This window comes from Suricata suricatta, chromosome 1 (assembly GCF_006229205.1).
Source record: "Suricata suricatta isolate VVHF042 chromosome 1, meerkat_22Aug2017_6uvM2_HiC, whole genome shotgun sequence".
In the NCBI taxonomy this organism is placed as follows: Eukaryota; Metazoa; Chordata; class Mammalia; order Carnivora; family Herpestidae; genus Suricata; species Suricata suricatta.
The window spans coordinates 7,365,704-7,384,966 of NC_043700.1; the positions used below are offsets into that span (position 1 = coordinate 7,365,704).

At 39.7% G+C, this 19,263-nt stretch overlaps 1 protein-coding gene across 1 annotated transcript in view; it reads right to left on the minus strand.

Moving 5' to 3' along the window:
- The window catches only part of VEGFC (vascular endothelial growth factor C), a 72,383-nt gene that overhangs the window by 22,086 nt on the left and 31,034 nt on the right, over positions 1-19,263 (minus strand). Inside the window, exons 2-3 of the mRNA XM_029933276.1 lie at positions 12,787-12,997; positions 10,955-11,145 (exon numbers count right to left, since the gene is read on the minus strand). Of these exons, the coding sequence (XP_029789136.1) occupies positions 10,955-11,145; positions 12,787-12,997 (402 nt within the window). The remainder of the gene's footprint in view (positions 1-10,954; positions 11,146-12,786; positions 12,998-19,263) is intronic.

A 19,263-nucleotide genomic window follows, 5' to 3' on the forward strand; every position in this document is an offset into this window, starting at 1 on the left:
TACTTCCAAGGGGTGGAAGACATTTGTGTCTGTGAACTCACGGACTAAAAGGACAAACGGACAGGTTAACAGGCAATAAAAGAAAATCACTGTTGAGAGAACTGTTTTTTCCTGTAAGTATTAAAACTACATTCATAAGTATTAAAACTATACAGTAGAGGGGCGTCTGGGTGGCTCAGTCGGTTAAGCACCCGGCTTCAGCTCAGGTCATGATCTCAAGGTTCGTGGGTTCGAGCCTGGCTTCAGGCTCTGTGCTGACAGCTCAGAGCCTGGAGCCTGCTTCGGATTCTGTATCCCCCTCTCTCTCTGACCCTCCCCTGCTCACGCTGTCTCTCTCTGTCTCTCAAAAATAAAAATAAAAAAACATTAAAAAATAAATAAAAACAATCCAGTAGAATGGGAGAGAAAGATTTCACTTATGGTGAAATAAATAAAACCCCCAAAGTTTACTTATGTTTCATTTCTCTTACTTGAGTCTAGGCAGGTAATTGGCCAGCTGAATTCAGTTAATCTGAGTAAAAGGAATAAAAAGGCTGAAATATTAAAACAAAGTTCCTTCTCTTGAAACACATCTTCCAACTCCAAATTTTTACCTGAGTTTTTCAGATAGTTTTTTTCAATTGTCTACTTGAGTGTGTCGGTGTGGACAAAATTTAAGGGTCCAGAGAAAGATGCCTTGACCAATATTAAAAGTAGAAAGGTTCTTGATAAGTTAGTTTTATTCATCTATCAGCTTCCCAAACAGAGGCTAGCACGCCGTACATGTTTGCATTAAGCACAATGCTACCTATTGGAGCTCTTGTTATATATTGAGAAGGTCTCTTTCCCAGTGTCTTTGTGCACTGGTCGTAAGTGTGTGGACTGACTAGCTTTTCTCATTTAAAATGATTATAATGTTTCCACTACCTATTTAAGAAGTATGATAAGTTCCATTTCCTTCCTCACAGATCAATTTGTAAACTGTATTTAGCTATATTTACTCCCTACATTACTAAGAGTGTCCACAGGCCCTTTTCCCTAATCAGATAGTATGTGCTTAGACAATGTAAACTTGTTTGAACAAAAAAAATAATAATTTGAATCACTTTATACTCTCACAGCCCCCCCAAATATTTAAATATAATTTCCAAATAACCAGCAACCTCCCTCCTTTACTAGAGTTAGATGAATAACCAAAAGCCGAGTCTTACAAACACACAGACATTTGAGTCCTGCACCTCCAATTCACTATTTCCATGACTTAGAAGAACTATCTCATTTCTCTTTGCCTCCGTTTTGTTATCCATAAAATAGGGATTATAATGATGGTGGTGTTCTGTAAACGATGGCTCTTCAAAATGGATCTGAATCTTTGTTAGATGAGTTACAATGATTTAACATTTTACCTTGTTTAGTTTTCAATAACTATTTATTGAGAACCAGTAAGATGGTGAGTACCAGGTGCCTTGGCAACTTCTCAAGTCGTCAATAAATGACTCTTGCCCAGTGCGACCCTCTCTCCCCTTCCCCCCTTCTCTCTCATATACATGCACACATGTACACATATAATGGTACTCACTTAGAATTTTTAAACTATCAAATAGTTTATCACACATGCTGTTAGTGAGCAAGAACCTGCAGTTTACCTCTGGAAATCTGTACTTGCTACTATATAAAGATCTGAACCAACATAGTCATTATAATTTTCTCTCAAAAGAGTCAAGGTCTATCTGGGCACATGATTGTTGAAACAATGAATAAGTTCTTTATATTTCAGTAAAATAAGAATCCTCCTACTATTGCCAGGCTGTTTTGTGCCTTCGCGTGTGCACAATAGTATTCTCTACTTGAGATGTAAGCTCAGAGAGTGCAAAATGTATTATGTTCAGCATTAGCTAACAATTCCATGTATAGATGTGTATTCAGTCAATCCTAATTGAGGATGATGACATTTATACTTTGATAATTTGAACACGATGATTTTCCTAAAACAGTTTTATGCTGTAAAGTGAACTGGTCTTGAACAGTACATGATAATAGCTTGTATCTAATGTAGGATCTACGGAGTAATAGAATTCATAATGGACCAATACTATCTGCATAAGCCTGTTTGAGGAGTTGCTGGTATTTGAGATCAAAAGATGGCATTGAAACAAGCCTGGACATTGGGGAAAAAGATCCGTGTATTATGAAAAGCTGTAATAAACAAGAGGAAACGCCAAACATTTCCACCTGAATGGTTCCCAGTTGTTATCTACTGGAATTCTTTAATAAGAGTATTTAATAGTCAATTCTCACCAACAAGAATGGACTTCAAATACAGCCACATTTTGAAACAATAGGCTGTTTATACCAGCCTAGCAACAGCTGTAAAACAACAATTCCTATTTCTACTTATCTTGTGGGCTATTCAAGAAAACGGTATAGAACTTCCTTACTAACGGGATCCTGGACTCCGGTTTAGTATTACATTTTAAGGGAATGTCTGTGTGGGTACAAATATGAAACAAAAAATGCCGCCCTATTCAACATCTTTATACCCAGAAATATGGCCAGTTTCTCTTCATAGCATGTCTCATGCCATAATTTAAATATTCCAACCTTGACTCCATTAATTAAGTATGGGGGCAATCTGGAACTCCTGGAGAGTATGGTTAATGACTATAAGACGCTTAGAGAAACCACACAGCATAATTCCTAAAAGTGGGAAAAAGTGAAAATTGATAGTTCGTTGTCATCTTATCAAGTGAGCAGACCAACCACAGGGCCAGAGAACTTCAATTGGGTCTGGGAAGATCACAGGCTAGCAGACCCTAACAGATTGCCAGGTACTGAATTAATTTTTACATACTGTTATACATAACATGCATATACAATGCTGCAATTAGAAACCCTAATCCAGGAGTGTTAGAAATACTGAATCCAATATGTACACATGATCATTGCCTAGAGTTGGAAAAAAGGGATTATTTAACAGACGCACTATTTTTTTTTCTTAAGGCAAATGATATTCCTACACTTCTGATAACTGATATTGGTAGAGAACTTTTCCCCACATCTGGACAAAACCTGATTTCCAACAACTGTGCTTGCCAACTATTAATTAGCTAAAGATTCCAAACAAATTGCACTCCACTTGTTGGATACATATGCATGGAATCTTTCGAACTGTTGCAGTGCAAAATAATACCTCGAAGCTTTATTCCATAGCTGCATATTTTTACTTGGGTTTAAATAAATTTTGCTGTAAAAGAAAATTTTAGGAAGCACTCAGTAGAACTCAGATATAATCTGGAATGTTTTGCTAATGTTTAAGCTAATATATGCTTATATTATTTATTTATGGAATAATAAGTGTAATAGATTTTTTTCTTTTTTTAGGATGGCAACACAGAATTTTAAATAATGCTGTGCATGTCCATCAGCATGGCCTAGAGGGGCCCAGTTTCCAGAGTCGACTGGGTCCTTCTGATAGGACTGCAGAACATAGCAAAGAGCGTTCAGTTTCTTGAGCTCTAACCCCGAGATTTCCAGAAAAGTCCCACAGGCTTAGTTTTCCTTTTTTTTCCATTTCTATCTTTGGAAAAACTATGTAAGGTAAAAACTAACATTCAGATAACCTTTTTAATCCAAGCGTTTGTCTCCAAAGCAGATGACTTACTTCTGCTTTTGAGTCATCAAATAATTCATCTCCTGCAAAATTCACTTTCTGCATTTTGGTTCTATGTCTTAAACATACAACTTCTCGTAAGAACATAGACAGAAGACCTATGTTTAGGAAGGAGGTCAAAAAGGCACCCAGTCGACTTTGCAGAAGCTGGTAGCCAGGGAGGACTCTGAGGCCGTGTGACCCGTTAGTTCATTTTGGAACTCGTCCGGCATGTGGTTTCAACTAATGGCTAGTTTCCTTGCACTTCTAGTAACCTGCCCTTCACTGAGCCCTGTAAAGAAAAAATTCTAGGAAGTTTCTATAAAAAAGGTGGGTTTTATATTACTTAAGGCACATTGTCTTTAAAATTTATATGATTCTGGTTGGTGGCTTTTGTTGTTACACAGAGTGTCTGGAACTCCTTGAACAAAACAAAAGCTCTTTTTTATCCCCTTCAGAAAATACAGCAGTAAGAAACTTCCTTTTATGTTTGAAAGAGATCCTCACATGCTCCCATTTACAGTACATTGAAAATATAATGAAAAAATACACTTAGGAAAGATATTGCTTAGGAATAAGCCTTTACAAGCTGCAATATTAGTAAAAATGTTGAAACACACACGAAAGCATGTTTCATGCCTTGTTCTCCTTGATAGGCAGTTACACAAACCCTTGCATTTACTTCTTGTTCACAACACTTAGGCTAGTTTTCTTTGCTCGATAAATGTTGACTTTCCCTGCTAAACTGTGAGCTCTGTTAGTGCAGGCTTCCTGTGTCGCTGGACACCCATTATAGAGCAGGGTATGACGTGCCCATAGTAGGTGCTGCACCACACTTGCTTAATGGAATTTAAATGAAAATAATTGCTTTGACTAGTAAAAAAGATCTGAGTGGATGCTCTGGGTGGGAAAAGAGAAGATAGTATAAAACTAGAAGGAGAAATAAATGGAGCTATCAATGACTGAATGCTGGCTTTCCCTTGGCACTGGCTTTTATATGAATTCTCGACATGGTGCCAAGTACACCACAGCCTCACACAACATTTATCAATATGATGTTTCCTCTCAGAGCTACAGCCAGAGAGCCAATCACTGCTAAAGAATTCTAGAATTACATGCCCAAACTTCTTCTAGTATCTTAAATCACTCAGATTTTTGAACATCTGCATATTCCCAAATCTACCCTTGATTCCAAATCTGTTTTTTCCTTTATTCATTCAATTGAGTGCCTTAGCATTTAGTATGTGCCCATGACTGCACTATGCAATGTGTAATAGCCAAACACAACCTTTGCTTTTGTGGGGCTTAGGGCTTAGGGACTAAAACAATCTGACAAACAAGGTAGTGATGTTATCATATGGGCAATCAAGGATGCTATGGAGCAGACACCATGATGCCTTGGAAGTGACATTCACATGTTGGCCTAGAGATGAGTAGAAATTTACTAGATGAGTGGGGAAGTCAAGGCAGTATACAAGGAGTTGTTTCAAACACAGAGGACAGCAGTGTAGTGGTTTAGAGGGAAGAGATACAGACATAATTTATGGAGTGAAGGCACTTGGGTCCTTGTGGAAGGCAGTATTTGGGAGAAAGAGCAGTGACCACTGAGGCTGTAGATTAAGGTGGCGGCCGGATCACCGAGGGCCTAGTGAACCATGGTGATGGACTTAACCTAAAGAAGACACCTAAAGGAGACTGTTGCTCAAAATATTTACCAACTTGGAACGTTTGCACTGACCAATACGAACGATGCTAGCATGGGCAGTCACTGATTTAGGATTTAGCAAAGAGAAAACTCACTGCTATGTAGAGGCTACTGGACTGGAGGGAAGTAAGGAGACATAGGCCCAGTTACTAGGCTGGCCCCGTGATTGGTGAATGTGGCCTAGATCAGAGTGGGATCAGCAGGATGGAGACACCAGATGCAGTCTAGCCATGTCTGGAAGACAGATTTAACAGGAATTGATTGGTCTTGTAGTGACAGGAAGAATGACTTGGATTATTTATTATTGTGAGTGGCACTGTTTACTAATATGGAGAATACCGGAAGAGGAAAGGCTTATTACTTGTCTATTAGTGCAGGCGGGGTGGGTGTGGGGGAACAGGTTGCAAACTGCAATGTGGTGCACACTTTCCATGACCCGTCAAAGAGGAAGCTGGATCACAGGGTTGAATATTGGAACCATATGAGAATCTGAGCTGGAGACAAGGATTTTGGAGCCATCCCCATGAAGAGCAAAATAGTAGATGAGGAAACGCAAGGAGAGAGTGTGTAGTCAGAAAAGAACGCGTCCTGGGTCAAGAGCTTTGAGGTCTTAGTATCTCGTTTTCAACGCACTTCCAATTTTTAATTCAAACTCCACAACTCTTCAGCAAACGGAAGTGCTAAGATGAGCTCTAGTCCACTGTTACAGTGATGCCTACATTTAAAAACACTCCCGGGCTGCAGATCAGAACTTGTGGGAATTGTGATTACAGCACGTTATCAACCCTATCATAAAAGATTCAAGCAAAACTTGAGAAAACAACACAAACCAACAGCACGGAACCAGATCTCAAAAGTGTTACAGATTCTTGATTTTTCACATGAGCAGATGACTGGGGGAGGCAAGTGAAATGATTTCAACATTATAAATGTGTTATAAAGGTAAACCTAAATTCTGTGAAGCCTGGAGGTGCAAGAGGATGAAATACAGTGAGAATTGATCCCATATGATCTAAAGTCGATTTAGTTTTCCTGTAGAAATATACACTAGACCAAATTCTAGTTCACCTACACACACCTGAAACTTGGCACTAAATGCTCTTCTTAGCTGTTCTGAAGCCCAAAACCACATGAGGCTTCCAATGTGTCAGAGAAGTGTGTGCACTATTGTGCAGACACACTCACCCTTGAAAAATGCTTTCTCTGGCACCAATGAGGTCAACATTGGACCTAATCACACCACTGTGGGGGACAAATAGGCCCTGGTCACAGAAAAACCACCAATGATCAACTGAAAACTACGTTCACTGATTTTGGTTACTAACAATGATGTTCTGTTTTCCACGTTTATTAGATTTTACTCAGGCCACTCCTGATACCTATTTGGTACATGTTGTATAAACATGTATTTAGTAAGACAATGATAAGAAGAATAGAATGGTCACTTTTAAGTTTATTTATTTTGAGAGAGAGAGGGAGGAGGGAAAGAGAGAGCAGGAGAGAGACAGAATCCCAAGCAAGGCTCTACACTAACAGCGTAGTTCGAATTCCCAAACCAGGAGATGATGACCTGAGCTGAAGTTGGACCCTTAACTGACTGAGCCCCCCAGACACCCCCAGAATGGTGACTTATGCTCCGTATCATCTATGAATGGGGGGGGAAAGGAGGAGAATTTTCTGTTTGTTAAAAAAGACATTTAAAAATATTTTTCTAGAATTTATAGCATATATATTTCATTAGACAATAGGTTCCATTTATTTAAAAATTACATAAGTGAGTTGGGGCACCGGGGTGGCTTAGTCTTGATTTCAGCTCAAGTCATGATCTTTCAGAGAGTGTGCGCCTGCACTCTCAAAATTACACAGGTGGGTTAATCAACAATTTTATTATTATTAATCTTCAAGGCAGTTGTTTTGGAATCTGGTTCAATAGATAAGGACTAGGGTAAGGAAGGCACCTCCTTGCAACTGTGGGGTAAAATACTGTGGGTGTGTCCCTACTTTTGTTATTTTCTAGTGAGAGGCTCCAGTTTACATATGGGTCCAAAAGAAGGTGTGTGCTAATTCTGTGGTAGATACTCAGGTCACTGACGAACAACACAGACCTGCTTTTGGCTTTATGGAGGGGACGGACGTTGATTAAACAATAATGGCTATATTGTTATAAACTGATTTGTAAGCTTAGTAAGTGCAGTGAAACAAAAGGATGGGAAACTATATAGAATTTAAAAGAAACATAGGATCCAATCATGGAGGTCAGAAAAATCTGCCTCAAGGACTTCTTGAGTCATGTGATGGGGATCGGAAGACCTGGTACCCCAGCAAGGAGGAGACTAAAAGGCCAGGGTATGAGCAAAGGTCCTGGGTTGGGGGGCACGGTGGTCCCCAGGAACCCAAGGGAGCCTAGAGCATTTGGAAGCCCAGAAAGTAAGGACAAGGGACAATTTCATCAGACGATGCTGGAGAGTCAAGCCGACAGTCAAGGCTGTGCTAAAGATTTTGGTCATGTTCTGAGAGCAGTGGGAACTCACAGAAGGAAATACCGTCTGTCTTGTGTTCTTAAAAATACCCCATTTGGGGGCAGTTAAGAGAATAGATGGGAAGAGGAGAAATGGAAGCAGGAGAGCAGAGAGGCTGGTTTTTCATTATCTGGAAAAAGCATGAACAGTGCACTGGACTAGAGTGAATGTGGTGGCCACGGGGATTCAAGATACTTAGGGGATGGAACTCACATCGCATTGGTGACAGGCTGGATGTGTGACAAGAGAAGGGAGAGGTCAAGGATGACCCCTGTGCTCCTGACTGGAGACGAAGACACACGTCCAGAAGGGAACCACAGCACCAGGGTGTGTGTGGTGCAGGGGGATGAAGAGCTTGTCTGAGGAATGGTTTCACCAAATGTCTGAGCATCTGTATCTAGAGAAGATAGATTTTGAAATAGGTAATTTAAATATTAAAATGTTTAATAAATATACTATAAAGTCTGAGACTTTTTTTTAAAGAAAATTCATTTAGGTTTATCTATTTTGAGAGAGAGTGCACATGAGTGGGCATGAGCAGAGGAGGGGCAGAGAGAGAGGGAGAGAGAGAATCCCAAGCAGGCTCCACACTGCCAGCCCAGAGCCTGGCACGGGCTCAGTCCCATGAACTGCGAGACCACGACCTGAGCCGAGATCAAGGGCCAGACACTTAACTGACTGAGCCACCCAGGCACCCCAAAGAAAGTTCATTTAAAACTGTTTTTTCCCTATCAACTTAACAAGGCATCATAGAAGAATCTGTGAAGAAATTAGTTATAAAAACCAGTTTTACATATTGTCAACTGGCAACTGATTTTCATCAAGAAAATAAATTTAAAAGACACGAATTTCCAGAAATGAACCAACAGAACAAAATCCCAACGCTAAAACAATTACTCAACTTCACACCTTCACAACATGAGCACTCTGACGATAACGTTTCATCCAACAGCCAAATCCAGGAAGGCATTTTTGAGATGGCAAATAAAGAGCTCTTCGTAGATAAGATTTTATTTCATGAAATAATTCTTCAAAATCCAACTTTTGAGGCTATTTTGTGTCATCCCATTTTTAAAACAGATCTAGTTCTCTCATCTTTGGAAAATGCAGCTGGTTTATCTGGACTTTCTGAAGGTCAACCAAATCGATACTTGCTTCAAGTCAAACCCCATATGATAATGTAATCTAGGGTAAATATACTGCTTAATGGAAATATTTTAAAATGTATGTTATGAAAGGCATTCCGAAAAGGTAACTTCCCAAACCACTCGTGTGTATTTTCTCTAACTCTGAAAACTCAGAAGGCTAAAGTCCTTTTATGGACTTTGGCCTAAACAGGAGAGCAGCAGCGTTTTTAATTTTAACATCTGTTTAAAAATGAATGTTGGGTTTTGAAGACTATCCCACTGGAATAAGGACTTTGATTTATTTTTTAAAAAAGGTGTTTAGTTCCCCCACCTATAAAAGAATTTTTAAAATCCTACTAGACTTCAGGGTTAGGATGAGATGAAGGCCCCTACTATCCAGTAAAACCTGTGAAATTAGTAGCATTTTATTCAGAATAGTATACCTGATAAGAACCTTCAGTTCCTGAGCTAAAGAAGGAGGGGAATGAGTAAAGAAGTATTCTGCTCAAACACTACAATGATGTTATTCCATTAAAATATTAGAATTTTATCAAACACTGGAATGTTATGCTGTGACCCACAAACAAATACTCTACTGATTAAGTTTCTAAATGCACGAATAGATTTAGGAGTCTGCTGCTTCAGCAAGGATAAATGGACTCCTTCAGGCTGTGCTTAATTACGGTGATAGCAGAGATGACACCAGGCTCCAAAGCGTCCCCTTTTTTTAGCAGAGGGAAATTGAATGGAAAGCACAGTTTGATCATTTTGGTTTCCTCTTGAGAGTCTTAGTATCTGAAATGGCTTGTTCCTTCAGCAGGTATACAAACAATAAACAGAAATACGACTGGTTTTTCCAAAAAAGCAATTTGGGTTGCATAACAGGACAGTGTCTGCAAACTCAGAAGCCAAATTCTCCGTGCAGTAAAAAAGTTTAGAAATTTCCAACCAGATGGGAAAATGCAGTGGAAGAGACTGAGGTAGTCATTTCCACTTAGTTCTATCACAAGGAGAGTAGATTTAATTAGTGGGATCCAAACTTTAGATCAGTTAGGTCTCTAAGAGAAGTTTCTCTTCCATGTATTCTAAGTACAGAGCGTTATTTGGCTAAAAGCGTGACTCTGGTGTCATTCCACATAGTACAAATCAAACTGAGCATCCCATTTTTGAAATTATTTTTCACCTTAAAGGTCAAAGTACAGTTCTGAAGTTAGCCAGATTACCTATGTTATTGCGCCCCTTAAAATCGATTAGAAGAGCCTTCCAGGCAAACACGGTTGTTTCTCAGGAAGGTTGCAGGGGCCCGGCCCAGGCCTGGGCTGCTCCAGACATCCGTGTGCAGCGGCCAGCGGCTCACACCCCGTCAAACAACACTCCGCGGTTGTCCCCAGCACCCACACGAGCCCTCGGACAGCCACCTCCTCCTCCACGGCCGACCCACGGCGCAGGTCAGTGCATCCGCTCCGAAAACCCCAGATCCAAACCCAGCCCTAAGGTATGTCTCTTGATGATTTGCTAGAAGCTTAACATGTCATGTGATGGGACTTCCTTCACAGTGAATTCAAAATCCTTGAGATTTAGCGTCAGAACGTTTTCTTTGCTTCCTAGACGGACACAGTGAATATGCTCAGAGTGCTGGCGTATTTCCGTATCACACCGTTTCACAGAGCACCTGCATTTCGGGGTATATTTTGAATGTGTTGTTTGTCCTCAATCTCTATCATCTGAAGACTGAACTATTTATCGTAATTCATCGCCAAAGGAACATATTTAGATCTCTCTCATACACTCCTACATATATTTATTCTTGACTTCCCTTGGCTGGGATGCCGCCATCACAAACAGTTCCTAGAGCATCAGCTACTTTCTTTGCGAGGTGACACCATCCCCATCGCAGGCCCCTGAGAGATTAGCTCCATCCCCCACAGAGGATGTGAGCAGCTCTGAAGGGCACGGGCCGCCGGGCCGCACCTACCGTCTTGCTGAGGTAGCCGGTGCTGGTGTTCACGCACTGCTGGCCCTCACTGTTGCAGCAGCCTCCACATCTGTAGGCGGACACACACGGGGGTTTAAAGAAGGTGTTTGTGGCTGCTCCGAACTCCTTCCCCACATCTATACACACCTCACGCGGCAGGCACTGAGTCTTCCTCCACTCGCTGTCGATACCTGTTGGGTCACAGGGTCACAGGGAAGGCCGTGAGTGACACGGGGGCCAGCGAGGGCGGGGGGCCGCCGGCAAGTCGGGAGTCACGCTCCGTTTTGGATTTCCAGATTTCGGGACGATACGTAAGGTTCCAAGCATAAAAAAGGAGTTGACGGGATCCCAGATTGCCCTGTGACCCGGAATACGACAGAATATTTAACAGGGACCTAAGGGTAGTTTCTTAAAAAGCGGATCTCTACTAACGAGCGAAATTAGGATTATGCTTTCTTGAAACGACACCGGTTTTCTGCAGCACTTAAGTTTGGTTTTCTTGGCTTAAGAAGATGAAAATTTAATATATAGACGTTTGCAGGACCTGCAGAGAGAGAGTCATGCTCATTTGCTATAGCATGTACTAATTTTGTGGTCCCTGAGCTTTAAATACAAACATGATTTTTCTTTTTAAGCTGAGATGTAAATGAGAAAGTGGCTGTGGGTTTGGACTCAATTCAAAGATCGTTTTCCGGCAGGCTGCTTGGCAGCTCTGGGAGATGTCACGGTGGTGGCTACTGGAAAGGCCAGGGTATTTTCCATCAAGTAGGACAGGGACCCTGAACTAAGTGCTCTCAGGAAAGTCAAATTTTCCTGTTCCTTTTATGCTCTGTTTCGGAATTCTGTTTCCAGGGGGTTAATGGGTTAGTTATAGCACTGCTGACCCTTTAAATACTGCATTATAGGGGTGCCTGGGGGACTCAGTCGATTAAGCTTCCAACTTCTGCTGACGTCATGATCTCACAGTCTGTGGGTGTGAGCCCCGCGTCAGGCTCTGTGCCGACAGCTCTGAGCCTGGAGCCTGCTTCTGATTCTGTGTCTCCCTCTCTCTTTCTCTGCCTTTCCCCTGCTCATGTTCTGTCTCTCTGTCTCAAAATAAATAAACACTAAAAATAATTAAAAAAAATACATTATAGGTGATGTACTTCTTAAATGCTTTAGCTTATTTTTCCTGCAAGTAAAATTTTTAGAAAAAAGCATATAAACTATTGGTTATTCAACCATGAAGCCATGTTGTGTGCATCTGTTTGGAAATAAATTGCAATCTCAAACCTTGAGAGCGATCATATCTAACAACTGAAGGGAGTTATTTTTTTAAAAGCAGCTCATCCATTCATACTATGCCATTTTACCCAGCAGAGTAATTTTTGTGCCCCTTTCTCCTAGATCTTTCCCAAAGTCCAGCAACAAGGCAAGAAGTCACTGGAAAGATGATTTGGGGTGATTCAGAAATTCAGCATTTCTAAATCCAAATACGATAATTCATGTGCAATTATTTTGTAAGATATAGAATGCTTAAATTGTTAATGTTAGAGTGTGTAAAATCTCCACCTTTAGAAAAATTTGCATTGGGATATCACCTCAATTAAAAAAAAACCTGTTGATATGCATGCAACTTTCTAGTCTTTATATTTTGAGAAATCCTCTTCGCCACTCACTGTGAAGTCATAAAATGCTGTATTTTGAAAATCTTTATTTCTGTTTGGTTTGCTTTCAGCCCTACAGGCATTTAGTGGTATAAACACTGAAATTTAAACAAAACAAAACAAAATAGGCTGGCAACTTTCACTGGGCTGAAGGAAGCTTATCAAATATTTCCCCCCCATACTTACTTTTCAAGATCTCCGCGTTATAATGTGCTGCAGCAAATTTTATAGTGTCTTCCGTTCTTGCATTGACATTGGGCTGTTCATCATGCTGCCAGCCGCCTTTCCTTAACTGACACTTGTACATTTTCCAGTATTCTGGGTAGAGCACGGTCATGAGCTCATCGACACTGGACACGGACCGCAGCTGGTCCTCCAGATCCGTGCCTGCATACGCCTATCAAAGAAACATGCAAGATTGATCATTTCTCACATTAGGAGATTTGGAAATAAATGCACGGAGAAAACCCTGTAGGTTTAATGTTATGTACACCAGATCCTTATTAAAAATCAGGGTGCCTGGGTGGCTCAGTCGGTTAGCTGTCTGACTTGGTTTCAGCTCAGGTCATGATCAAATGGTTTGTGGGATCAAGCCCCATGTTGGGCTCTGTGCTGTCAGCGTGGAGGCTGCTTGGGATTCTCCCTCTCCCCTCTTCTCTCTGCCCATCCCCACCCTGCACTCTCTCAAAATAAATAAATAAATTTTAAAACATATATTATCAATTATCCCTGAATTACTTGTCTTGGTAAAATTGTATTTATATTTTAACTTGAATCAACACCACAATTAAAAATGAAGTACCACAACCAAATTTGGAAAATATATATTTGGGTTTTAAGACAAAAACTTTGAGAGACATAATTTTAAAAACCATCTCTAAAGTAGCCTGTTTGATTTACAGTTTTACCAAATTGGCAAATTTTAAGTTTGAAAATTTATCCAAGATTGTATTAGCCTCCAGCACCTATAAACCCAAGTCCACTCTAATCCTTTGCTTCACTTTTACCAACCAGCATCAATAAAATCTAACTAAGCAGGATGCGTGGAATTAGGAATCTAAATGTATGGAAGTTATTTCAGAATAAATAATCCCGTGAAGAATGAGATTTCCACAGAAGTGTCACAGTTAGGCATATACACTGGCTGAACCTCCATATATTTCCAAAAATGTTGGTAGGCAAGATCTATTTTGCTATGGAAAAGACACGAGACGATCCAGAGAACATGAATTCTGCTTATAACTTATTGTCTACATTAGTGTGTCCAATTAAGTTGAACATTCCGAGTTACATTCAGGTAGTTACTGGGGCACCTGAGTGGCTCAGCTGGTTAAGTGTCTGCTTTGGGCTCAGGTCCTGATCTCACGGTTTGTGGGTTCGAGCCCTGTGCTGGGTTCTGTGCTAGTAATGTGGAGTGTGCTTTGGATTCTCTCACTCTCTCTCTTCTCCCTCTTCAGTTGCGCGTGCGTGCACACACACACACACACACACTGCACTCTCTCTCTCTCTCTCTCTCTCTCAAAATAAATAAACTTAAAAAATGTATACTCAGGTAGTTGCCAAGCTACGAAAAAAATAGTTTTCTAAACCATACTTTGAAATTCTGGGAAAATGGGCATTATTTAACTTTATATACAAAGTGAAATACAACATGAAATGTTTATTTTACACTATCATAAATACGGATGTCTAAAGATGGAAGAAAACACTCAGGACACAGTCCTTCAGGTTGGGAGTGCACAGGCATCAGCCTGAGAGGTGTTCAATTCAAGAACCACTCCACCTGTCTCGGACGGAGGTCACCAGTTCACATTCTAGCACGTTACAGCTTTCTCCTTTCTAATTTTGATGTACAAAATTAAAATATTTGCTTTGAAAAATCAAAATACTATTGAAAGTCTTTTCACCATTATTTTGAACAAAGTTATTCTGATGTAGGTGCTGTTTGTACTTTATTTTGAGAAACAGCATCTAATATAATTTTCTTTTATCATAGCACCTTCTAGGCAGTAGATTATGAAATGTATTCCTTTCTTTTAGATAATAAAATTGGCTATTAATTTCAGGATTTCCCCTTTCTTCATTAATTGTGTAATTGGGGCATATCACTTCATCTCTTTAGGTCTGTGTTGTAAAGATAATGACACTAGTCCATAACCTTCTGGAATATATACGGTGACTCCTGATACAGCATGCAGTCATACAGTGTTAATTCCATCGACTAGATGGAGGGTGAGGACAGACAGATCCCAGCTTAAATGAAAGCGATCACATAACCTCCCACAGAAACAGCCCAAGAAATATTTGTCTCAGGAAAATCTCATACATCACGTAACATTCAAGACTCAAAAATGTGTCGTAATAGAAAAGGACTGCAACCAGGAAGCTGGCAGAACTTTATGGGTAAATGTTTGGTCCTTGCTACCAGAAGCGAAATGCCGTGGGTAGGTTTTGCCTGCTTGGATCACCCTTGAACCAACATGAGCAACATGGGTCTCTGTGACTGGTGGGTCCTTGGGATTCCTTTCCCTATAATTCGGCCAGAGATAAAGTCAAGACGTGACCTCAGCTCATCACACGAATCTCAGGCACAGACACGAGTGTTCACTCTCCCAGGAAGAGCTGCAGCACCACACGCCAATGTCACACGCCAATGTCACACGCCACAATGAGAGGTGCACGCCAGGCCAGTAAGATAAAAGGTAGTAGCAAAGATGGACTTTCAATTAAGTATTATTTGGAGTTTTAAGGAAAATCACTTTTGTACTTTAAAATTAGGAAGGGAACATAAGAGGGATGCCAAGAAGGCCCCATGTGGTTAAGCATCTGACTCCTGATTTCGGCTCAGGTCATGATCTCCTGGATTGTGAGTTCGAACCCCATATCGGGTTCTGCACTGGCAGTGTCCTGCTTGCGATTCTCGTTCTCTCCCCCACCTCTCCCTGCCCCTCCCCCGCTTGCACGTACTCTCTCAAAATAAATAAATAAATAAGGGAAAATAACCATACTTATATCTAGGACAGAAAACACTGTTAATAAATAGGAGAAAAATATAAGCATATAATTTACAACAGAAATAATGCAATATAAAAAAACTTGAAAAGAACCTAAAACTAAACAACAAAGAACTAGAAGATAAAAGTTATATTGATGCTCTTAGGCTGAAAAGAGGCCTTTCTGAAGGTGAATGTAAAAATAAAATATACCCTATCTGTATGGTAGCAAATACTGTAAACTAAATAAAAGACAAATAATAAAGGAGAAAAGCTATTTGCAACACACAGGACAGATGGAGAAGGACTAATATTCTTAAAATATCACATAACCATGTTAATGACAAAAAATAAACAGGTACTTCAATAGAAAAAGGGGCAAAGATCCTAAATGGAATATTTACTAAGAATATATTTTTATGTATTTAGTGGTGTAAAATGAAGGGAACTATAGTTTGTTTTCCAATCCTGGTAGGAGTATAAATTTGTACAACTCTTTAAGGCAAATGTGTTATTTCAAGTGCTCTATTTTAGACAGCAAATTCACTTTGGAATTAAAATTTCCATCCAACAGAAGTGAGAATATAATTATGCCAGATGCATGTACAACTTCCTCATGGGGCTATCATCATGAATTTAAAACACAATCTATACAGACAATAATAAAAGTATGGATTAAATAACATACAGCACAAACAGAAATTAGCAGAGAAATGTAACGAAATGGCATTATAAAGTGATACATAATTGAGACATGTCAAGAGGTTCATAAATACTTTATGAAGAAGTATACAACTTATACACAGTACACACAATGTTTATACCTGTAGCACAGTCTTTTCACAAAACCAAATTTATGTAGAGATAGTATGCATACACGTGTGTTTAGAAACAGGAGTAAAAGATGCAGCAAAAACAGATCTATCTTTCCATCTATACATATCTTCCCCAAACTGCAGGATTAATGACATTATTATGTCGTTCTTTATATATTTATGTACTTTAAATTTTAAATAATGTACATACATAACTTTTACTAGCAGAATGAACGTTTAAAACTAATGATATTGGGGTGCCTGGGTGGCTCAGTCAGTTAAGCATCTGACTGTTGATTCTGGCTCAGGTCATGATCTCAGGGTCATGAGATACGATGCCCTGGGCTGGGCGCCTTGCTAAGCATGGGGACGTTTAGGATTCTCCCCCTCCTTCTCTCTGCCCTCCCCTGCTTGTACGCTCTCTCTCTAAAATAATAATAATAATAATAATAATAATAATAATAATAATAATGGCTTCTGGGTGGCTCAGTTAAGTGTCTGACTTTAACTCAGGTCATGATCTTGTGGTTGGTGGGTTCCAGCCCCATGTCGGGCTCTGTGCAGACAGTGCAGAGCCTACTTGGGATTCTCTCTCTCCCATTCTCTCTGCTCCTCTCCCACTTGTGCTTTCTCTCTCTTTCAAAATAAATAAACCTAAACACTTCTTAAATAATAATAAATAAAAATAATCATCCCTAAGTGTATGGGCAGGGCCAAGCATGAGACTTCACTGGCTTTGGTCTTCTGGTGCCTCTAACGAGCATGCCTTTCAAATATTACTTAATGTATAACAGCCACTGCCAAAAGCAAAAGCCATTACAGACAAAATAGTGTAAAAATAGCTTCATACTGAGCAGTTAACTGATTTATTCCCACTAGACTTATTTTATCTGTGTAAGAAAAAGAAGCTCTCCAGATTTCCATCTTGGTTAAAGACCTTATTTAATGGAGTATCATTAGATTTCATTTGAGTCTCACTTTACTCTGAAAAATGGGAATGATAATACCTTCCTCATAAAATCTGTATGAAGCTCCAAACAGACGTTTGATAGAGAAGTATAAAATTTTATAGTTAAGGGTAGGATTACTTGTCACTTGAACATCATTAGGTAGGAAACAGCACTGATTGTTTTTTATACAAATTGAAATTTTTACTCAATTTTGAACTGTAGCTTTCAGTATTGTACCAGTTCTGGGACGAGATTTCTTTTGATCTGTCTTCTGTATTTTTGTTCCCAATGAGTAGCAACCTAGGAATTCAGCATTGTCAGCTAAGTGACAGGGCTACTGAGTGAATCCAGAGAAGACCCAAATATTAAGGGGGTTGAATATTAAGCTACAACCAGTTCTACATGGTATCTTCATATTCTACTTTCAATGAATTAGAAGGTGTCCCAGTAACCTAGAATGAGTTCTGAACTTGGGACATTCAAATCTTTCAGGCAGAAGTGTTATCCATACGAATGTCAAGTTCTTTCTCAAAGATTTATTTTTTGGAGGCGCCTGAGTGGCTCAGTTGGTTAAGTGTCCAACTCTTGATATGGGCTCAGGTCATGATCTCATGGTTCATAGGATCAAGCCCCCAGCTCTGTGCTGGTGGTGCTGAGGCTGCTTGGGATTCTCTCCTCTCTGCCCCTACCCTGCTTGCACCCTCTCGGTCTCAAAATAAACAAACTTTTAAAATCTAAAAAAAACCCTTTCTTTTTTTAAAAGTTGCAATGTACAATGTTATATTAGTTTCAGGGACAACATAACGATTTGACAATTCTGTATGTTATTCAGTTGTCACCATAAGCATAGTCACCATCTGTCACCAGACAATATTAGCATCGTAGCACTGACTATATTCCCGTGTGGTTCTTTGAATTTCCAGGACTTATGTATTTTATAACTGAAAGTTTGTACCCCTTAATCTTCTTTATCTATTTTAACCATTCCTGCACCCACCTCCCCTCTGGCAACTACCAGTTTTTTCGCCATATGTAAGAGTGTTTATTTTGTTTTTTAGATTCCACATTTCCATATAAGTGAAATCACATGGTATTTGTCTTTCTCTGACTTGCTGCACTCAGCATCACATCCTCTAGGTCCATCCATGTTGCTGCAGATGGAAAGTTCTCATCATTTTTTATCACTGAGGAATATTCCATTAAGTGTGTGTACCTGCACCTATCACATCTTCTTTATCTGCTCAACTTTTCATGGACACTTGGGTTACTTCCTTATCTTGGCTCTTATAAATAATGCTGTAATAAATGTAGGTGTACATGTATCTTCTGAAATTCATATTTTCATTTTCTTTGGGTAAAGCAGGAGAATTACTGGATCATATGGTATTTCTAGTTTTAATTATTTGAGGAACTCCCATACTGTTTTCCACAGTGGCTGCACCAGTTTACATTCCCACCAACAGTGCGCGAGGGTTCCTGTTTCTCACATCCTCACCAGCATGTGTTATATGTCTTTTTGATTATCAGCTATCCTGACTGGTATGGGTAGTAGGTCGTTGTGGCTTTAATTTGCATTTCTTTGATGACTAGTGATATTGAACACCTTTTTCATGTGTCTGTTGGCCATTTGTATATCTTTAGAATAATTTCTATTCAGGTTCTCTGCCCATTTATTAATCGGATTGTTTGCTTTTTTATGATATTGAGTCATATAAGGTGTTTATATATTTTGGATAGTGATCCCTTATCAAGTATATCATTTGCAAGTATCTTCTCCCACTCAGTAAGGTGCATTTTCATTTTGTTGATGATTTCATTTGCTGTGCAAAATCTTTTTACTTTGGTGTACTTCCAATAGTTCCTTTTTTGCTTTTGTTTCTTTTGCCTGAGGAGACATATCCATAA